Source organism: Gilbertella persicaria, assembly GCF_025201335.1.
Source record: "Gilbertella persicaria strain CBS 190.32 chromosome Unknown B0P05scaffold_4, whole genome shotgun sequence".
Classification (NCBI taxonomy): Eukaryota; Fungi; Mucoromycota; class Mucoromycetes; order Mucorales; family Choanephoraceae; genus Gilbertella; species Gilbertella persicaria.
This window is the reverse complement of record NW_026251965.1, coordinates 214982-232952: the sequence shown is the minus strand read 5'-3', so window position 1 is coordinate 232952 and position 17971 is coordinate 214982. Positions and strand designations below refer to the sequence as shown.

The window sequence follows — 17971 nt, the reverse complement described above, 5'->3', positions numbered from 1 at the left end:
AACATTACCATAATGACAACCAATAAAATATTTCTTTTGAGTAAACGCGCTTTTTTTTTTCTCCTTCTTCTTTTTACCAAAGCTTAAACAGCATGCACTATATTTCTAGCAAACTTTCATACTTTATTTCTACCACAGAAGATTTTTTTTACAGCATTTCATTGACATTAATGGAGTTACCTGTTCACTTGATGCTAAAAGCGTTAATGAGCTGAAATCAAAAATTACAAAAACATTCATTACACAAATCAAAAAAATACAAGCTTGATCTCAGCCAAGAAGATATCAAGTTTATGTCAAAAGTATCGTATAAAGCATGGTCCTTATTATTTGAATCTGTAAATTCTAAGAGCAATATAAATTGTGACCATCTACTCATAATCTTAATAGGGAAAGAAGTATCAGATCAACAAAGATCGTTACCTTTTGTTTGAAGAAGCTCGCAAAGCATTTCGTGGTGAAGCTATTATTAGATTATCAGAAGATCCTGTTGAAGAAGACAATGATAGCTTCAAAAAAATACTCAATCAAAATTCAGTTCAGCTCTTGAATAGATTCGATTCACTTATCCAACAAGAAAAAAGACTGCTAAAACATTGTCTTTCTCATATTATTAATTTGAGTAATCCTGAATTAGCAGCGCTGTTTCAGCAACAAATGCCACAATTGTACAGTCATGTGCAAAATTACATTAACATTCCAATGTAGTACAAAACTTGTCCGAAGAGGAAGTGACCTACGAAACTGTCAAGAATGAGCTGAAGATTACTGGTTCACTTAGCACGTCCCTAACCTTGAATGATGAGATTTCTTTTTTAGAACAGATGAAACAGACATTCAACGCTATTTTTATCAACATGGCTAGTTCAAGAAAGAGAAAGAGACATGCTGAATGCACTAATGTTGACAAGGCAACAAATTTGCTGGATTTAGTAATTGGAGCAGACGACCTGTATACTGAGCCTGGAGAGACAACTAGCAACGCAACTAAAATGGTTCGTGTTGCTAATGAGCACTTCTCTGGCTGGTCTTCTGGTTCAACCAGTTCGACTAGTAATTTGGGCGGCCGAAAAACTGATATTTTGCTCATGGGCAATGATGAAATCTCAAAAATAAATGGCCAAAGTAGAAGGAAAATATTTGTCTCTTTAACCAAAGACAAATGGCACTAAACATCAACTGAAAATGTCTCAAAAGATGTCATCAAGCGATTGGCATAAAGAAATAGAACTTCATCAAAAAAAGGCCAAGGCTTAGAGAGGATTTTACTGAAACAGTTGATGATTTGACACTTAAAATGACCACAAAAACCATAAAAGTCACTAAGGGGCATATTGTTACAGGCGGCTGCAATTTTACTACATAGATCTTCCTCTGCCACCAATCGATCATGCTTCATTTTTCAATTAACGATGGCCCAGAACTGTTTAATTAGATCTAGCTCAAGCGAGTAAGACAGCAAGTACAAGACCATGCATCCTTTGTCTTCAATCTTGCGAGCTATAGCTTATAATTTACCAATATAAACATTATCAAAATCTAGAAAATATTCTTTTATAATCATATTCATATCCATTATGAATCCTTCCATTCCATAGACCATCCATGTCTTGTTTGTAAGCTCTCTATTGAATTTCTCACTTCAACCTCAGAAACAGGCTTCTTAGTTATTATAAGCATTGCATTTCTCAAGTGATTGTTGAGTTAAGACCTTAATATAACAGAGTCTTCAAATTTCCTCGCAAAACTCCCTATGATGTCACCTAACACTGGCTGCGGTCCGTTGTTGAGAAAAACATTGTTGCACTCGTTGTGTGCAGCCGTAAATGAGCTTTTGGGAATTTAATCTCACAAAGTCCAAAGAAATAACCAATTTGTTATCAACATTGGGTTTCAATGTTTGAATACAAACAAATAAACTGTTTGTATTGATCAAAGATATATTTTTATAGGGTCAATAAGGCTCATTGACGTTGAAGCAATGAAGTTCAAGTGCTGGGTAATAAATAATAGAAGAGCTGTAGATTTGGTATCTGTATTACTTTAAGGCTTTATTTACTGAGAAACGGCTATTTCACTGAACCTGTCATGATAAAAATAAAACCAAGAAATCTCAAAAAAGGTACTAAACACATAAAGATCGTGTTTATTAAGCTACAGTACACTATTGGTGTCATTTGCGACACTAAAAATCAATATGTTCAAAATGGTCAAAAGGTCAAAATTTTTGAAGGGTATTATCCAGGACCTGCTTTTCATACTCCGCTATTCTGGCTTCTTTTGAGCTTTATGACACAACGGCTAAAGCTATTGTCATGATTCAATGCTTAAAATATGCGCCAAAAGCTCTAGTTTTTGTTGGTTGCTTTTATGTGCGCATCATGTCAGGAGAAAGATGAGATAGGTTTGAGAACCCCTAAAAAGTATTTTGTAGTGTGTCTTTATGTTTTGCTAGTAGAGTTGCTGTATTCTTTGCATCAATAAAGTTGAAAAACAAAGAACTACAACTTTTGTTAAGACCTCAAGATGAAACAACTGCGTTTTTAGTCATTTTCAACAAATGCTTATTTTTGGATGGCTACACGAAATTTGAAATACTTCGACTTTCACTCTCCGATAAAGGCTGCTTGTATAGGTGTGGTGCCTTTCATGGACTCTAGATGCATAAAAACAAAGAGATAACAAAGAAGTGTAGTAATGAAAGACATAAATGCAGCAGATAGGCAACCAGCTATTTATAAATAATGGTACAAATCATGCCAAGATGGTGTGCAAATGTTTGGCAAAAGCAAAACAGGGCTTAAACATGCCAATCTTTGATGTTCCATTACTCGACAACCTGACTATCAAACCGGTCCGTTTTTTTATTTTTATTTTTTTGACCATGGAGGATCACGAGAGCTCGTGAAGATGAAAAAGACAAAATTTTTTGAAATGGCCCAATGTAGGTCTGATCTAGCCATCCTTATCAAACAGGATTTCTCAATGACAGATTTATTAACAATAATGGAATGTTGGTGCATCTGATACTACAACAAGCAAGATACCAAAACCATCCTGTTATCGGCTTACTTCTTGATCAAGAGAAGGCGTATGATCGAGTTCATGCCGGATATCTGACTCAGGTGCTACGTGCTTTTGGCTTTCCCTTTTCACTGATTGATAGCATTAGTAGTCTGTTTTTTTTTTTTTTTTGATAACTCAGTCTATATTAATGTTAATAAATTCTTCACGGAACCAGTCAATCAGAAGCGAGGTCTACGTCAGGGTGACCCTCTTTCACCAATACTGTTCAATCTTGCTTTGGAGCCACTATTATTGTCTATGCTTCAAGTTCCATTGTACCAAGGTTATTCTTCTTCGAACTCCTCAAGCAACCAACAGATCAAATGCCCAGCATATGTGGACGACATCTGTGTCTTTGTTCACGACCAAAATGACTTTGTACGCCTTCAGACTCACTTGAACAATTACGCTAAGGTCTCTAATGCAATTTTCAATCAGCACAAGACCGAAGCATCTTCACTGAGTGGTGGTACTGTGTCTTCCTGGTCAACACTGTTAAGGCAACGCCGAATTGACACCTACTATTCCGAATCTTCACCAACTATCCTGAGGTATTTAGGTTTCTACATGTCTTATACTAGTACGCAAAGAAATTTTGTTCAGGATATGCTATTTAACAAAGTGCAAACACTGATTTGCGTTTTCTCACAACGACGCTTGTCTCTTCGAGGAGGTCAAATGATTGCAAACACTCTCATCCTGTCCCAACTATGGTTCTGTCTGCGGCTTTTCCACCCGACACAAGCATTTTTAGACCAGATACGGCGGTTGATATACAAGTTTGTCTGGCAAGAGAAATATCCCAAGGTATCTTTCAATCAATTATGTCTTCCCCGCCTACAGGGTGGCATTGGTCTTCTAAATCCTGCGCGCCAACACTTAATACTCCAAATGAAATGGCTTTTTGCTCTTCTTGATCGAAACCAAGGTAATACGCTGCTGAAGAGTGCTTTAAGCCATCATCTACTGTTTATGTCTACCAGCTCCTCCTTTCCTACTCTGCCTTTTTTTTTCCCCGGTCTTGCGAAAACATGATATCTGCCATCAGTTCTCTATCATTCCTGTCATATTTCAAGCATTTGACCATTTTGGGATTAACTTTAACCTACAGCGAGTACCTATCCAAACATTGCTGCATTTTCTTTTAACTAGGATGTTCTCTGACCTGCCCTCTGGCCATTGGCTCTATCGACATACAGAATTGCCTGCAATGATCTTCTTCAAGTTTGATGAAAACACGCACTGGCTACGTTTACAAGTACGCACAGAGTATTCCAAGTTTCCCCTCTTATGCCGTTCGCTGTACAACGATATACTGATTCGACATTGCGTGCAGTTACAAACCTTTATGATTCCTTATATCTATAATGAAGTGGAGCAAGTAAATGTTGAAGGAAACGATCAATCATTAGTGAGCCAATTGCATGACTCTCCTCTCTGGTTGGATCAGACCTACATTGGGCCATTTCAAAAAATTTTGTCTTTTTCATCTTCACGAGCTCTCGTGATCCTCCATGGTCAAAAAAATAAAAATAAAAAAACGGACCGGTTTGATAGTCAGGTTGTCGAGTAATGGAACATCAAAGATTGGCATGTTTAAGCCCTGTTTTGCTTTTGCCAAACATTTGCACACCATCTTGGCATGATTTGTACCATTATTTATAAATAGCTGGTTGCCTATCTGCTGCATTTATGTCTTTCATTACTACACTTCTTTGTTATCTCTTTGTTTTTATGCATCTAGAGTCCATGAAAGGCACCACACCTATACAAGCAGCCTTTATCGGAGAGTGAAAGTCGAAGTATTTCAAATTTCGTGTAGCCATCCAAAAATAAGCATTTGTTGAAAATGACTAAAAACGCAGTTGTTTCATCTTGAGGTCTTAACAAAAGTTGTAGTTCTTTGTTTTTCAACTTTATTGATGCAAAGAATACAGCAACTCTACTAGCAAAACATAAAGACACACTACAAAATACTTTTTAGGGGTTCTCAAACCTATCTCATCTTTCTCCTGACATGATGCGCACATAAAAGCAACCAACAAAAACTAGAGCTTTTGGCGCATATTTTAAGCATTGAATCATGACAATAGCTTTAGCCGTTGTGTCATAAAGCTCAAAAGAAGCCAGAATAGCGGAGTATGAAAAGCAGGTCCTGGATAATACCCTTCAAAAATTTTGACCTTTTGACCATTTTGAACATATTGATTTTTAGTGTCGCAAATGACACCAATAGTGTACTGTAGCCTAATAGAAATTATACAGATGTATTTTGGGTATTAAAGCCACTAGAAACTGTAGTTTCCTTGTGATATGAAGCCAGTGAAAAGCATGGCTTCGATTTCCACCTTAGCAAGAGTGATACAAGAAAAGACCTGCAGCTGTGTTGTATAGAATCCATCTTTTACCAATATGGGCTTAGAACTCCTTTCTCTTTTCTGAACTAGACCATATGCACAAGAAATAATATGCAACTCAAAGAAAAAACGGGCTGGATTTTTTGTATCATGCTCAAAACTTCTAGTCTACAGTCAAGAATATTTGAAGATATCAGAAAAGGTCATAAAACGGTCGTTTGGTGTCTTTATATGTTACAGATGTTCATAAAAAGATGTAGACTTAAGAAGTTATTCAACAACACATTTTATCTTTTTACTCCTTGATATACAAAAGGGGATTTTCTGCCAAGCTTCTTTGAATCAGTCTAAGCGGGTAATATATAATGACAGCATCACATATTTCTGTTTTAAAATGTTTAAACATGAGTTCTTTAGTCTAGTTCCAGTCGTCAATGACCTTTGTGTGACTAGATCAGTTCTGCTCAAATGAATCAAACACGATAATTATAATAGTGACACAAAGATCATCACTATTGATGTGCAAAGAAGATCGTCTAGAAAAAAGCATGTATATTTACTAAAATTAGGTATGCAAAACAATGTTTTTTTTTCTCATTTGTAAAGATACCATAGATAACAAGTGTTTATTTTGAGAATACAGTGACAAACTCCTTCTATTGTCATTGTTATACACGTCTGTAGCAAATCCGAAACTCAATATAAAACTACTTACAAGCCCAAAGAGATCTTTTTGCTAATTGTAAAGAAGAAAACTTGATTTGGTCATAATATCCTAAATTAGGATATTTTAATTAGTCTGTGCGAAAATCTTTACCCGAATAACGGAGTTCTTTGTGAGTAAAGGGCTTTTATTGTTAAGAATACAAGCCATTGGAGAGCACAAATCTCTTTGTTGAGGCCATTACACAACTGTTATATTGATTTGTTCTATATAGTGTGATTAAAAGCTAAAAGAGATGAATAGCATGTTGACTGGACTTTACAAGAGGATCGCTCACCCAGATAGATAATAAGAGCAAAGAAATTCGTTTTACATTGTTTATCTATTTATAGAATGACGGTATTACTTATTTTTATGAAGGAAATAAAACGTCTGTATCTCTTTTATCGACAAGTAAATGAGTCTGGGAATGTTCTGAAAAAATAGGCTTGAAGGCATCCTCTTTGGCTGTTTTTTTCTCTTTTGATTGTATTCAATATCCTACTTTTAGTGTTCAAGAAATTAGTCTAATTTGTATAAATTATCATCAAATATATACAAAAAACATGATTTTTATTTCCTGTTTTTAATACACAATAAAAAACATAAATGATAGTCCTCTTATGTTTCATGTTTATTATATAAGAGATGTTTATCTCAAACCTTTTCAGAAAAAAAAGATAGACATCTTGCGCCCGGCTATAACAATTCATTTGGGTATGTCAAGCATGATTCAACAAAGTAATAAGGATCTAAAAACTCAAAAGTGCGGTACTGTGTAACATGTACTATTTTGTCAGAAAATGTTTCTATTTTATTATGTAACAGAATGGGCTTGGTCCTTGCAGAACTTTTTTTTTTCCTAGAAGGCTTAAAAAGCATTCACAAAGAAGTGCAAGTAAATGCTTACACTTTTTACGCTAGAAAGCCTTTACTGAATAATGTAGATATCCTATTGCGAGTTAATCTTATTAAAAGTCCATGGTCCGTTTCTTTTTTATTTTTATCTATAAAGTTATTTTCTATTTTTGTTTTTCGCCTAATTTGGTTATTTTACATCGGAGTGTGCTGTCGCCAAGAAGTGAATAAGTTTGACAAGTATAAATAAACCGGGAGAAAATTTTATTATAAATACCCTCAGTTTCCTGGTTATTTATTTTACAAACATAGAAAAATGCAACTCAAAACATTCACTGTATCTATTGCAATTGCTAAATTAGCTGCTCTTGTCTCTGCCGACGTTTCTGCTAGCAACTATTACAATTCCTTGACATCTCAGATCAACCCCAAGAACATCTCTATTCCATCCCTTACTCAAACCAGTAGTCATGATGTCACAGCCGAATGTACTTACTACGTTCCAGATACTTCCCTGATCACAATTAACAATACCGAATTCCCTACCATTTGGCAAAAGGCTACCACTAATGGTATGAACACCTCTGCTGAATTCACTTCCTTATACAACTCCATTGATTGGACCAAGGCTCCTAACATTTCTGTTCGTACTTTTACCTCTGCTGGTGGTCTTGATACTACTGGTTATAGTGCCTCTACTGATCCCGATTGTTGGTGGTCAGCCTCTACTTGTACTATCCCCAAACACGATGGTATCAATGCTGATATCTACAGGTGTGACGAACCTGAGACCTGGGGTTTGACTTACGATGATGGGCCCAACTGCTCTCACAACGCCTTCTATGATTACCTTCAAGAAAAGAGCTTGAAGGCCTCCATGTTCTACATTGGTTCTAATGTGCTTGACTGGCCCTACGGTGCTATGCGTGGTGTCAAGGATGGCCACCATATTGCTTCTCACACCTGGTCTCACCCTTACATGACCACCTTGACTAACAAGGAAGTTCTTGCTGAATTGTACTTTACTCAAAAGGCCATCAAGCTCGCTACTGGCTTGACTCCTCGTTACTGGCGTCCTCCTTATGGTGATGTTGATGACCGTGTTCGTTGGATTGCTTCTCAATTGGGTCTTACTGCTATTATCTGGAACTTGGATACTGATGATTGGGAAGCTGGTACTGGTACTACTACTGTCCAAGATGTCGAACAAACCTATCAAAACTTTGTCAATATGGGCACCAACGGTACATTTGCTAACAGCGGTAATATTGTCTTGACTCATGAAATCAACAATACTACTATGTCTATGGCTCTTGACTACTTGCCCAAGATTACTGCTGCTTACAAGCAAGTCATCGATGTTGCTACTTGTGCCAACATCTCTCACCCTTACTTTGAAGACTTTGAGTGGACCAATGTCTTGAACGGTACTAACAGCAGCTCTTCTGCCTCTTCTGCTGCTGCTAGCGGTAATGCTGTCAGTGGCGCTAGTTCTGTTGTTCCTAGCGTTGCCTTAGTTGGTGCCTTTGCACTTGCCTTGCTCTTCTAAGTTTTGCATCTTTATATATTCATATTTAATTGACAAATAGACCATTCATTATTCCAATAAAAATCTTGTATACAATCTCATTCAATTTCTTTTTTATTGTTCATGTCTTGGCTTTAATTTTAAATTTGATCACTATTCACAAAAGAGTTGTGCTTGGCAAGAGAGATCAATATGTGTACATTTGGATCAAAAAAGACATGATTACCAATTAATATCAAAAAACGAAGCCCGGAGTTTCCTCTTCAGGCATGCCAACACAGCCGAATTTTTTTTTGAACAACCGCAATCCTTACAAAAGTCTGGAAAGCTCCAGCAGACGATGAATCCTCCTCTTTTATTGTCTCTATAACAGCCATGGTAATATACACACACATCCATCCATCCATCCAACAGGTATACTAATCTGTCTATCTTCTTCTAGTCGCACAGGTATAGTCTGTCGTTTAGATTTAAAAAATCGATCCAGCTCGAGATACTTGACATGCTCAATGCAAGCATCGAGAATGGATCTTGAGTAATGATCCTTTACTAACCTTTTCTTTTTCTTTTTCTTTCTCCTTTGTGAACTAATAGAAAGTATGAGGGTAAGTTTCTCTTGCATAATCATATGAACATTAAACTAAATGGATCCCCATAGCTCCCCGTCACGGTCACTTGGGTTTCGGCCCTCGTAAGAGAACCAGATCTCACCGTGGTCGCGTTAAGGCTTTCCCTAAGGATGACTCCAAGAAGCCTGTCCACTTGACCGCCTTCATGGGTTACAAGGCTGGTATGACCCACATTGTCCGTGATCTCGAACGTCCTGGTTCCAAGATGCACAAGAAGGAAATCGTTGAAGCCGTCACTGTCATCGAAGCTCCCGCTATGGTTGTTGTCGGTGTTGTTGGTTACGTCGAAACTCCTCGTGGTCTCCGTACCCTCACTACTGTCTGGGCTGAACACCTTTCTGAAGAAGCCAAGCGTCGTTTCTACAAGAACTGGTACCGTTCCAAGAAGAAGGCCTTCACCAAGTATGCTCAAAAGTATGCTGAAGGTGCCAAGGACATCACCCGTGAACTTGAACGTATCAAGAAGTACTGTTCCGTTGTTCGTGTCATTGCTCACACTCAAATCTCCAAGGCTAAGTTGAACCAACGTAAGGCTCACTTGATGGAAATCCAATTGAACGGTGGTTCCATTGCTGACAAGGTTGACTTTGCTCGTGAACACTTTGAAAAGGAAGTCACTGTTGGCTCTGTCTTTGAACAAGATGAAATGATCGATATCATCGCTACCACCAAGGGTCACGGTTTCGAAGGTGTCACTCACCGTTGGGGTACCAAGAAGCTTCCTCGTAAGACTCACCGTGGTCTCCGTAAGGTTGCCTGTATTGGTGCCTGGCACCCTAGCAGAGTCATGTACTCTGTTGCTCGTGCTGGTCAACGTGGTTACCACCGTCGTACTGAAATCAACAAGAAGATTTACCGTATTGCCAAGGGTACTGATGCCAAGTCTGGTACTACTGAATACGATTTGACTGAAAAGTCCATTACTCCTATGGGTGGTTTCCCTCACTATGGTGAAGTCAACGAAGACTTCGTTATGATCAAGGGTTGTTGTGCTGGTTCCAAGAAGCGTGTCATCACTCTTCGTAAGTCCCTCACTGTCCACACCAAGCGTTCTGCTTTGGAAAAGGTCACTCTCAAGTTCATCGATACCTCTTCCAAGTTCGGTCACGGTCGTTTCCAAACCCCTGCCGAAAAGCACCAATTCATGGGTACTCTCAAGAAGGATATCTAAGTTTAATAAAACAAAAAGCTTTCGTGTTTCATCCAAGTTTATTTATGCGTGTATATATATGTGTGTGTGTGTATTTTTTCAAGTTTAGATCAGTGAAAATCATGCATATAAAAAAAAGTCAGACTATTTTTCTCTCTTTTTTTTCTCTTTATCAAAATAATAATCTTTGTCTTGTTAGAATCGTTTATAGACTTAGATAATGGCACAAAGTGATAAAAGCAAACAAAATAGATGGCAAATCACTCCACTTTCTCCACCACTTGGGGAAAAGGATCAACATATTGTTCCATTTGGACCTTCCCAGTTGCCAAGTTCTTTTCAGCCCTCCTCTATCTGGAGTCAGCCAGCTCCTTGGTATCCAGAGATACCTCAAAGAAGTCGTTCTTCTTCTATGATTCCTTTGCTTCCTCCTATGTCTGCTTCGTTTTTGGACCATAATACACCTGAAGACTATTTTAGTCATCATCCTGTGTCTGTTAATAAATCACCATTTCCATCTCCACTGTTCCCCCTTTCCTCTTCAACAAAGAACAATTCTATTTGGTCTTTTGATTATTCTTCTGTCGTACACAACCGAGATGAAGAACAAAGACGCCATTCTATTGCAGTCACACAACATATTAGGCCTCCCACCCCACCATTACAACAAAATCAACAGCAGCAAATAGACGAATACTTTAGTCCTACCACAGCCTGTATGGATGTTCAATATTTAGGCAAAGGAATACCCTTAAACGATCTTCCAGAAGACCAAACTGTATACCAAGTTGAATTTAAAGCAAAATACCGCTCCGATTATGCCTATGTCCAACAAGATGCTAACCTGTCTTTTTGTCTAAATGATATGGTGATTGTTGAAGCAGACAGAGGTTATGATTTGGGAAAAGTAATTGGTTTGCTGGATAAACATTCAACTCCTGTGGACCAAATCAAGCGTATATTTCGTCATGCTAATTCGGCTGAATTAACCACTTATGAGCAAAAAGAGCAAGATGAGCAAAAGGCACTGGCTACTTGCCAATCAAAAATCAAGCAGAAGAATCTAAACATGGAAGTGGTTGATGCTGAATATCAATGGTAAATAGTTGCTACTCTTTATACATTTGCTTACTTTATATATAGGGATAGACGAAAATTGACTTTTTACTTTAAAGCAACCGAAAGAATTGATTTTCGTGAGTTAGTTAGAGAATTGTTCAAGATATACAAGACACGTATCTGGATGTGTGCTTACACTGATAAATCCAGTGAAAATATTATGTAATAAAGAGTGTATTTGAAAAACCGCACTATTTTCTTTCTTTTTGTTTCTTTTTTATGTCAAAACACGAACAAGATAAAGAACGCTTAAAAGAGTGTCTAACAAAAGCACACCAGCTTGTTGGAGAAAAAGTTGAAATAAAACAAGAAGGTTTATAATCGTCTTATGAGTAAACTTGTTAACTTACAATCTACAAAAGGATCGATCGAAGAAACACTTTTAGATCGACTAGAAAAACTACAACTTACAGTAGACAAAGATCCGAGAAAAGCATTTGTAGATCAATGTCTTCAGGTCTTGTTAGATACTCAACGTACCTTATTAGACGTTTGTGTCTCGGGAGGTAGTGCTTTTTTTTTTTTTTTGCTTTTTTTCTTTTTTTTTTTTGCATAAAATTATAACACTCTGTTTAGAGAATCAAAGTGATCGAGATTATTTGGGTGTACGTGATTTTCGATTGATTCATACATTGCTTCAAGTAATTATTTCTTGGGGATTCTATCCTTGCTTCTTACCCGGTGTGGGTGTTCCTTTGTCGAAGCGAGTAAAATCTGGTTATACAAATCATGGTTTGTTTCTAAAGACTAGAGAGAAAAGAAAAAGCTAATACTTGTTAGAATTGCTTTCTAAAACTGAAAGTGATCAAGATAAAAACGATCAAGTGTCAACAAATACCTTGTATTCTCTCCTCGACTTAGTGACGCCCTTGGTAGACTTAATCGCTCATAGTGAAAAAATACCAAGCAGCCAAACATATACAACAGTGGCTTCTATTTTGATGAACAGGCATTTACCTGATCTATATGCAGCTTTGTTAGAATTAGCCTATGTGCCTGCTTCAGCGCTTCAACAAGAGCCAGAACAAATCACACAAGCTCATTCATCTACACCTCTGACACCTGGAAGCATGTTTACGAGTGTTAAAAAGCAACAAATTGGCCTGAAAAGAGAAGAGCGAGACAAATGCGCTCGTATGTTTGTTTGGCTCTTTGATCGTTCCGACTTGGCTCGAGCTATGGAGTCTTTAATGTCACTTTTAGGCACTTCGCCTCTGCATCCTGTACCCAATTGGCTACGTACCATTTGTGGACGGTTCTTGTCCCGCATCTTGCTGAAGCCAAATGGTGTGTCAATTGTGTTGGAATTCACAATAGGTCATGTTGAGCAACGTATGCGTTTACTATCGATGATCATGTCTTGGCTAATACCTTTACTTTTTTTTTACAGTACAATTAGCACAATTAGAAAGTATATCTAAACTAATATTGTCCGTACCTCAACAGATGACATCGATTGAAAGCTATTATGCTATCATCACCCCTCAATTACTTGAACTGCTTGAAAAAGAGCCCTTGAATTCACCTACTTGTCAGGCTGTTACGTTTATCATTGGTCGTATTATTGCAAAGCATGCGAGTCTAGCAAAAACATATATTGTAGATAAAATTGTTGGCCCTTTGCTCACGGCTTGGAACAAAGATGCGTACTCTGATGACAGTATTGCACTTGATGAAGAACAACTGTCTATCTTGTTATACACACTTCATCGTGTCATGATTGGTGGAGAGCCTTCACCCGATGTTATTCAAACCTTTTTGTCTTCTTCTGTAGCCTGCTTGTATCATCTGTATGAATTTACGGTACAATCAAAATCTGGTCTAAAAGAAACAGTGTTGGACTTGATGTCCACTTATTTCCGTATCACAACCACATCAGATGCCATTCGTGAACTCAAGCATATTTTACTTGATCCTTTTGATCTCAGTGGTGCTCGAGTAGCCTATTTTGCACCCGGTCCTACGGGTGGTGTCGTGTTGCGATTAAGAAAGTAAGTGGTAGTCGATAACCTATCAACTGCTCAAATGTCAATTAGAATCCCCAAACCATTAGCTGGTAATGAACTTCCCGTGAATACAAGTGTGCTTGTTGATTTCTTACAAAAAAGTGATGATGCCGATCTATGTGGTGATTTCTTTGTCTTCTTGCTGAATGAATATTCTTCCATACAGGCTAGAAAACCAGATCCAAAAGTGTAAGTACGTTTGTTGTCTACAGTAATTAATAGGCTAGTGTCTTGTTAATTCTACATCTCATTATGGGAATGTTGGACACATTGGGTCCTACTATTTTGGCCAAGCCAACCCAAATTCTTTCATTTGCAAACAATATTGTACAAGATCATGTGGACAGACTAACGACAGCTAAAAAAGAGACAGAGAACAAGAAATCCAAGTTTCCCGATATTACCAACATCGTAAGCCAAGAGGATATTGAAGCATTGGAAGATGCAGAGCAATTTTCAGCCGAGGATGAATTTGAGTCTTTGATTTTAGCCATCAATTTACTTCGAGCAGTAATGCATGGTAAGGTTACATTCATGCAACTCTATTTATGACTAAACTCACCTCTCTTCCCAAAGAAAACGAAGAGTTATCAGATCAAGCAGTTCAGCTACTACAAGCATCAATTGAACCCTTAAAGAAATTAGAAAGACATTCATTTGAGCCTGTACAAGAATCTGTACAAGAAGTTCTGCTGGCTATCACTTCTTATCTATCAGCACAAACAATGTCTAGCATGAATTCTTCAAGTGGCAATTCATTGGAAGAATCCAAAGAAAAATACAGACAGGCCATGAAATCACTTCAGGACGATTTGTTGCCTATTCGTGCACATGGCATGGGCATGTTGAAAGAAATGGCATTGGCCAAGGATCCACTTGTGTCTCAGGGTAAAGGTTTAGAACAGTTGCTCGATATTTTTATTCGGTTGGTCCAAGATGAAGACAGTTACATATACTTGAATGCCGTCAAGGGATTATCAGCCATGACAGATGCTTATGGCAATGATATCATTCGAAAACTAGGTGCCTTTTACAGTGACGACAAACAAAAACTGGATAATCGTCTCAGAGTAGGGGAAGCCTTGTTGCAAACAGTACAACGATGTGGAGATGCATTAGGAAAATATGGTAACTATATCAAGAAATTTTCTTTTTTCTAAATAACAAATTTAGTGCATACATTAATACCACCCCTGGAGACGGTTTTGGCCAAAAGACAAGAAGATAGTCATTTACGTGTGTCTGCACTATCCATCCTAAGTATGGCATGCCAAACATGCCCTGTTGCACTTTCTGCACAAATGAGTGAGCTGATTGACTGGGTTCTCAACATTTTGGAAATCGAAAAGACAGCAGAAGTTAGACGAGGTAAGTCACTCAAAAAGACCACATTATTTTGACGCATTGATAGCTGCTACTGTCTTGATTTTGTCTTTGTTTAGAGGTTTAGCCTCACACACCTTATATGAATATCCAGCTGAAAGCTTGAAAAGAACTTATCGTACTCTAAGGTACATTGAAGAAACAGATACTGATGAACTAGCTCGATACCAAGCAAGAGTGGCTTTGAGTGATCTAGATGCCATTATGCGTGACGAGTTATTCAAGCATCAGACTCCTAAAAATACTGTTAGATTCAAATAAAAGTTTATTCTGCTTTATAAGAAACAATTAGATCAAATTAAAAAGAAATTTCTTCTGTTCATGCCCCTCAGAGAATGCATGATATTTTAGAGGCAGAAAGAGCCAAACATAAAAAATAAAAACAGCTTGTCGGCTTTAAAAAGTGACCATCTTTATGTCAATATATTAATTTTGAGACAATAGTAGAGAACTTTTTTTTCTCCTATTGACACTACGAATAAGTCATTTTGTGTACCTTGATTCTGATATGTAATGGATTGTTAAAAAGAATGCGCATTGACAATCATAAAATTAAATCTCCTCAAAATGGCTTACAAATAAATTATGCGGTCACTTAAAGAGGGAGGGTTTACCTTTATTATTAATAAGATGAGTGATGCTTACACGAGAAAAACTAAGGAGTTATTTGCAGAGTTTGAAAACAGTAGGTATCATACGGAGCCGTATTAAAACAAATCCTCTTCAAAGAAATAATTGTGGAGGTATAAGTGAGAAACGAACTTAAGTAAGCAGCAATCGATGGTTCGATTTGATTCCCTTTTTTAAGGTCGTTGCTATGGAGCACAAGTACACTTATTAAGTAATAAAAAAAGGAGAATTCTGAACAATACAGTGACCTTAAAAACTGACTATTGTATGACAATACCATGTAATAGGTGCTGTTATAACTGTACAACATAAATCCGCCTTTTTTTATATCAGATGAGGAACATTTACCACGTTTTCAAGTGCACAATAAAGATTGAACATATTCAGCATTTGATCTTTCTGGAGTTTCGGTGTTTGGTTGCTAGGAAATCATTAGAAAGCAATACTGTTTCGACGAATGCTATTGATATGCGATTCTAGCGCAACTTGAAAAAAAATCATGTCCAAAAACAAAGGGTGTACAGATCAAGAATCCTATATAAATGGAACAATAAATCTCTTTTTCCCCTTAATTCATTCATCCTATTCTTATTTTCTATAAAATGCCTGTTGATTGGGTTTATGCTTCTGGTTCTACTTGGATATCTTTTGATACAGCAGCGCAAGTAGTCATTGAATCTTTATGGCAAAGAGGTGATTCTGCAACTTGGATTACATGTTCCAATTTTCCTGGCCCTGTGTACATTGATACACACGATATGGTAGTTCTATATGGATCTTATTCCTATACTATTGCAAGAAGATCCTATTAAGTTTAGAATCAAGTGAGAGAACATCAGTAACAAAACAATAAGAGCATCATCATACAAAGCGTCATTCCTTTCAAGACACCATTTTATGCCATTAATGTTATATGTTTGAAATTATGCAAGCAAATTTTGTCTTTCAATGCATTTTTTTTTTTTTATGTATATGCTGTCAATTTTTTTTATGGAAATTAAAATTCTTACATAATATTATGCTTAAATACTTTTTTTTTTCTCGTATTGCTGACTAAGTCTTTTACAGATATCACATTATAGAGACAGCATATTTGCAGTCAAGTAGAATAATCTTGAAAACAATTTGAAAAGCGGAGATACAACTCCATGACAGCAGACAAGAAAATGACAAATCCTTTAATAATCGCCCACCAAGCATTATAAATATGTTTAATTGAATATTGATGTTACACAATAAGAAAAAGAGAGAAATGCATGGCCAAAAAAGTAGACTCTTTTGCCCAAAGACATCATCGTATACCCACCTTTTCAAATGTGAATCTCTGTGCCTTTAGCTTGATAATTTTGTCCATCTGTTCGTTTTCCATAGTATTCTAATGAATCTCCATTTATGGATACTTATCAAAGGTGATGTAATTTATGATGTCATGAATTTAGTAAAGGTCTTTGTAGTTTCTAAAAATTTAGAAATAATCCCTTCGCCGTACCATAACGAATAAAAAGGATTCAGAGCCTAAGAACGATAACTTTGTGCCTGAATTTTTTATTTGGCTCTGCATAGAGTCTTCTATGGCATGAAATGATGTTCTCGAGAGCAAGTAGAATATGCATTTATAACAGTATATTTTAAGCAAATGTATACAATTCTTTCTCGGGTATCCTTAGTCAATCAATGCTACAAATATACTTGTTAAATCTATTAAGGCACTTTGAAACCATATCATTCTTAGTACTTGAAGTAGCTTTACATCCAAAGAACTAATTTCACTCATCCTGTTTAATTTGATTCATTTGGAAAAGATAAATTTAGATAATTATTGCACAATGAATAACTAAATATATCGCTTTGCGTACTAAAAAGAGAGAGAAAACTAGCTATTCAAAAGCTTAGGACTGTCTCCCTGACCCCTTTTCTTTTCGTATCACGCGTAGTAGTTTAAACTCAAAAGACGCGTTGTCGGTTTTTTGATTTCAGACGCGTTTCAATAGTTTTAATCACTCCATAGACAATACAATCACTAATCTCCATATAAAGCACTTGTGCACAAATATGTTTATGCATATACAATCCATTGCCCTCTGATAAACTGTGCTTTTTGTTGCACTTTCCTATAGCATTGTACATCAATTTTTTTAGGTCAACAGTCACGCGTTTTAATGAAAGGGAACTCGATCAAAGTTATTTTCCCCTTTCTTTCTCTCTCTTTTTTTCATATCTATCAACACTAAAAATGAGTTCAGGATCTGAAAGCGACTTCCAAGACGACTATGAAGACGACTATGAAGACGACTCTGGAGAAGAGTTTGTTCCTGTTACAAAAGTATAAGGAAACAATATAATATTATTCAAGTGTCTCATATTTTGTGCTTTAGAAACGTAAGGGAGCTGAAGGCAAAGAAGTAGCTGTACCCAAGAAGAAGACGACGACGACTGTCAAAGCACCTACTGCACGTAAAACCAAAGCAGCACCCAAAGATAGTGACGGCGACGACGACGACGAAGGCGGAAGACCTAAAAAGGCACCTGCTAAGAAAGCTGC

General features: G+C 37.0%; 6 protein-coding genes across 6 annotated transcripts; all 6 read left to right on the top strand.

Annotated features, from left to right (window-relative positions):
• Nucleotides 1-78: 78 nt before the first annotated feature.
• On the top strand, nt 79-1394 carry B0P05DRAFT_634114 (uncharacterized protein). Its single transcript, XM_051583538.1, has 3 exons — nt 79-338; nt 391-673; nt 709-1394. The coding sequence occupies exons 1-3, from the start codon at nt 294-296 to the stop codon at nt 1170-1172; spliced, it is 792 nt and encodes a 263-aa protein (XP_051438681.1). The 5' UTR covers nt 79-293; the 3' UTR covers nt 1173-1394.
• A 5878-nt stretch (nt 1395-7272) lies between these two features.
• B0P05DRAFT_634113 (chitin deacetylase) lies at nt 7273-8615 on the top strand. Its single transcript, XM_051583537.1, has one exon. It carries the CDS (start codon nt 7301-7303, stop codon nt 8531-8533), a length of 1233 nt encoding a protein of 410 aa, XP_051438680.1. The 5' UTR covers nt 7273-7300; the 3' UTR covers nt 8534-8615.
• Nucleotides 8616-10353, top strand: B0P05DRAFT_525307 (60S ribosomal protein L3). The gene is made up of 4 exons (XM_051576303.1): nt 8616-8890; nt 8955-8962; nt 9107-9117; nt 9171-10353. The coding sequence occupies exons 1-4, from the start codon at nt 8888-8890 to the stop codon at nt 10310-10312; spliced, it is 1164 nt and encodes a 387-aa protein (XP_051438679.1). The 5' UTR covers nt 8616-8887; the 3' UTR covers nt 10313-10353.
• A 119-nt stretch (nt 10354-10472) lies between these two features.
• B0P05DRAFT_525304 (PSP1 C-terminal conserved region-domain-containing protein) lies at nt 10473-11600 on the top strand. The gene is made up of 2 exons (XM_051576302.1): nt 10473-11389; nt 11435-11600. Exons 1-2 carry the CDS (start codon nt 10512-10514, stop codon nt 11574-11576), a joined length of 1020 nt encoding a protein of 339 aa, XP_051438678.1. The 5' UTR covers nt 10473-10511; the 3' UTR covers nt 11577-11600.
• A 25-nt stretch (nt 11601-11625) lies between these two features.
• B0P05DRAFT_525301 (uncharacterized protein) lies at nt 11626-15108 on the top strand. The gene is made up of 9 exons (XM_051576301.1): nt 11626-11723; nt 11773-11916; nt 11987-12142; nt 12191-12742; nt 12801-13401; nt 13447-13605; nt 13644-13936; nt 13993-14544; nt 14590-15108. Exons 1-9 carry the CDS (start codon nt 11630-11632, stop codon nt 14814-14816), a joined length of 2778 nt encoding a protein of 925 aa, XP_051438677.1. The 5' UTR covers nt 11626-11629; the 3' UTR covers nt 14817-15108.
• A 905-nt stretch (nt 15109-16013) lies between these two features.
• Nucleotides 16014-16321, top strand: B0P05DRAFT_525299 (uncharacterized protein). The gene has a single exon (XM_051576300.1). The coding sequence runs from the start codon at nt 16032-16034 to the stop codon at nt 16239-16241; it is 210 nt and encodes a 69-aa protein (XP_051438676.1). The 5' UTR covers nt 16014-16031; the 3' UTR covers nt 16242-16321.
• Nucleotides 16322-17971: the final 1650 nt, after the last annotated feature.

What these genes read in the sequence shown, in the direction of transcription:
- B0P05DRAFT_634114 (XM_051583538.1), top strand. Translation starts at nt 294, where the DNA reads ATGTCAAAAGTATCGTATAAAGCATGGTCCTTATTATTTGAATCT. An exon ending in GGTCCTTATTATTTGAATCT is followed by an intron (nt 339 to 390) that starts GTAAATTCTAAG and finishes TAATCTTAATAG; the next exon opens with GGAAAGAAGTATCAGATCAA. An exon ending in ACAAATGCCACAATTGTACA is followed by an intron (nt 674 to 708) that starts GTCATGTGCAAA and finishes ATTCCAATGTAG; the next exon opens with TACAAAACTTGTCCGAAGAG.
- B0P05DRAFT_634113 (XM_051583537.1), top strand. Translation starts at nt 7,301, where the DNA reads ATGCAACTCAAAACATTCACTGTATCTATTGCAATTGCTAAATTAGCT.
- B0P05DRAFT_525304 (XM_051576302.1), top strand. Translation starts at nt 10,512, where the DNA reads ATGGCACAAAGTGATAAAAGCAAACAAAATAGATGGCAAATCACTCCA. An exon ending in GTTGATGCTGAATATCAATG is followed by an intron (nt 11,390 to 11,434) that starts GTAAATAGTTGC and finishes CTTTATATATAG; the next exon opens with GGATAGACGAAAATTGACTT.
- B0P05DRAFT_525301 (XM_051576301.1), top strand. Translation starts at nt 11,630, where the DNA reads ATGTCAAAACACGAACAAGATAAAGAACGCTTAAAAGAGTGTCTAACA. An exon ending in AATAGGTCATGTTGAGCAAC is followed by an intron (nt 12,743 to 12,800) that starts GTATGCGTTTAC and finishes TTTTTTTTACAG; the next exon opens with TACAATTAGCACAATTAGAA. An exon ending in AGATGCATTAGGAAAATATG is followed by an intron (nt 14,545 to 14,589) that starts GTAACTATATCA and finishes TAACAAATTTAG; the next exon opens with TGCATACATTAATACCACCC.
- B0P05DRAFT_525299 (XM_051576300.1), top strand. Translation starts at nt 16,032, where the DNA reads ATGCCTGTTGATTGGGTTTATGCTTCTGGTTCTACTTGGATATCTTTT.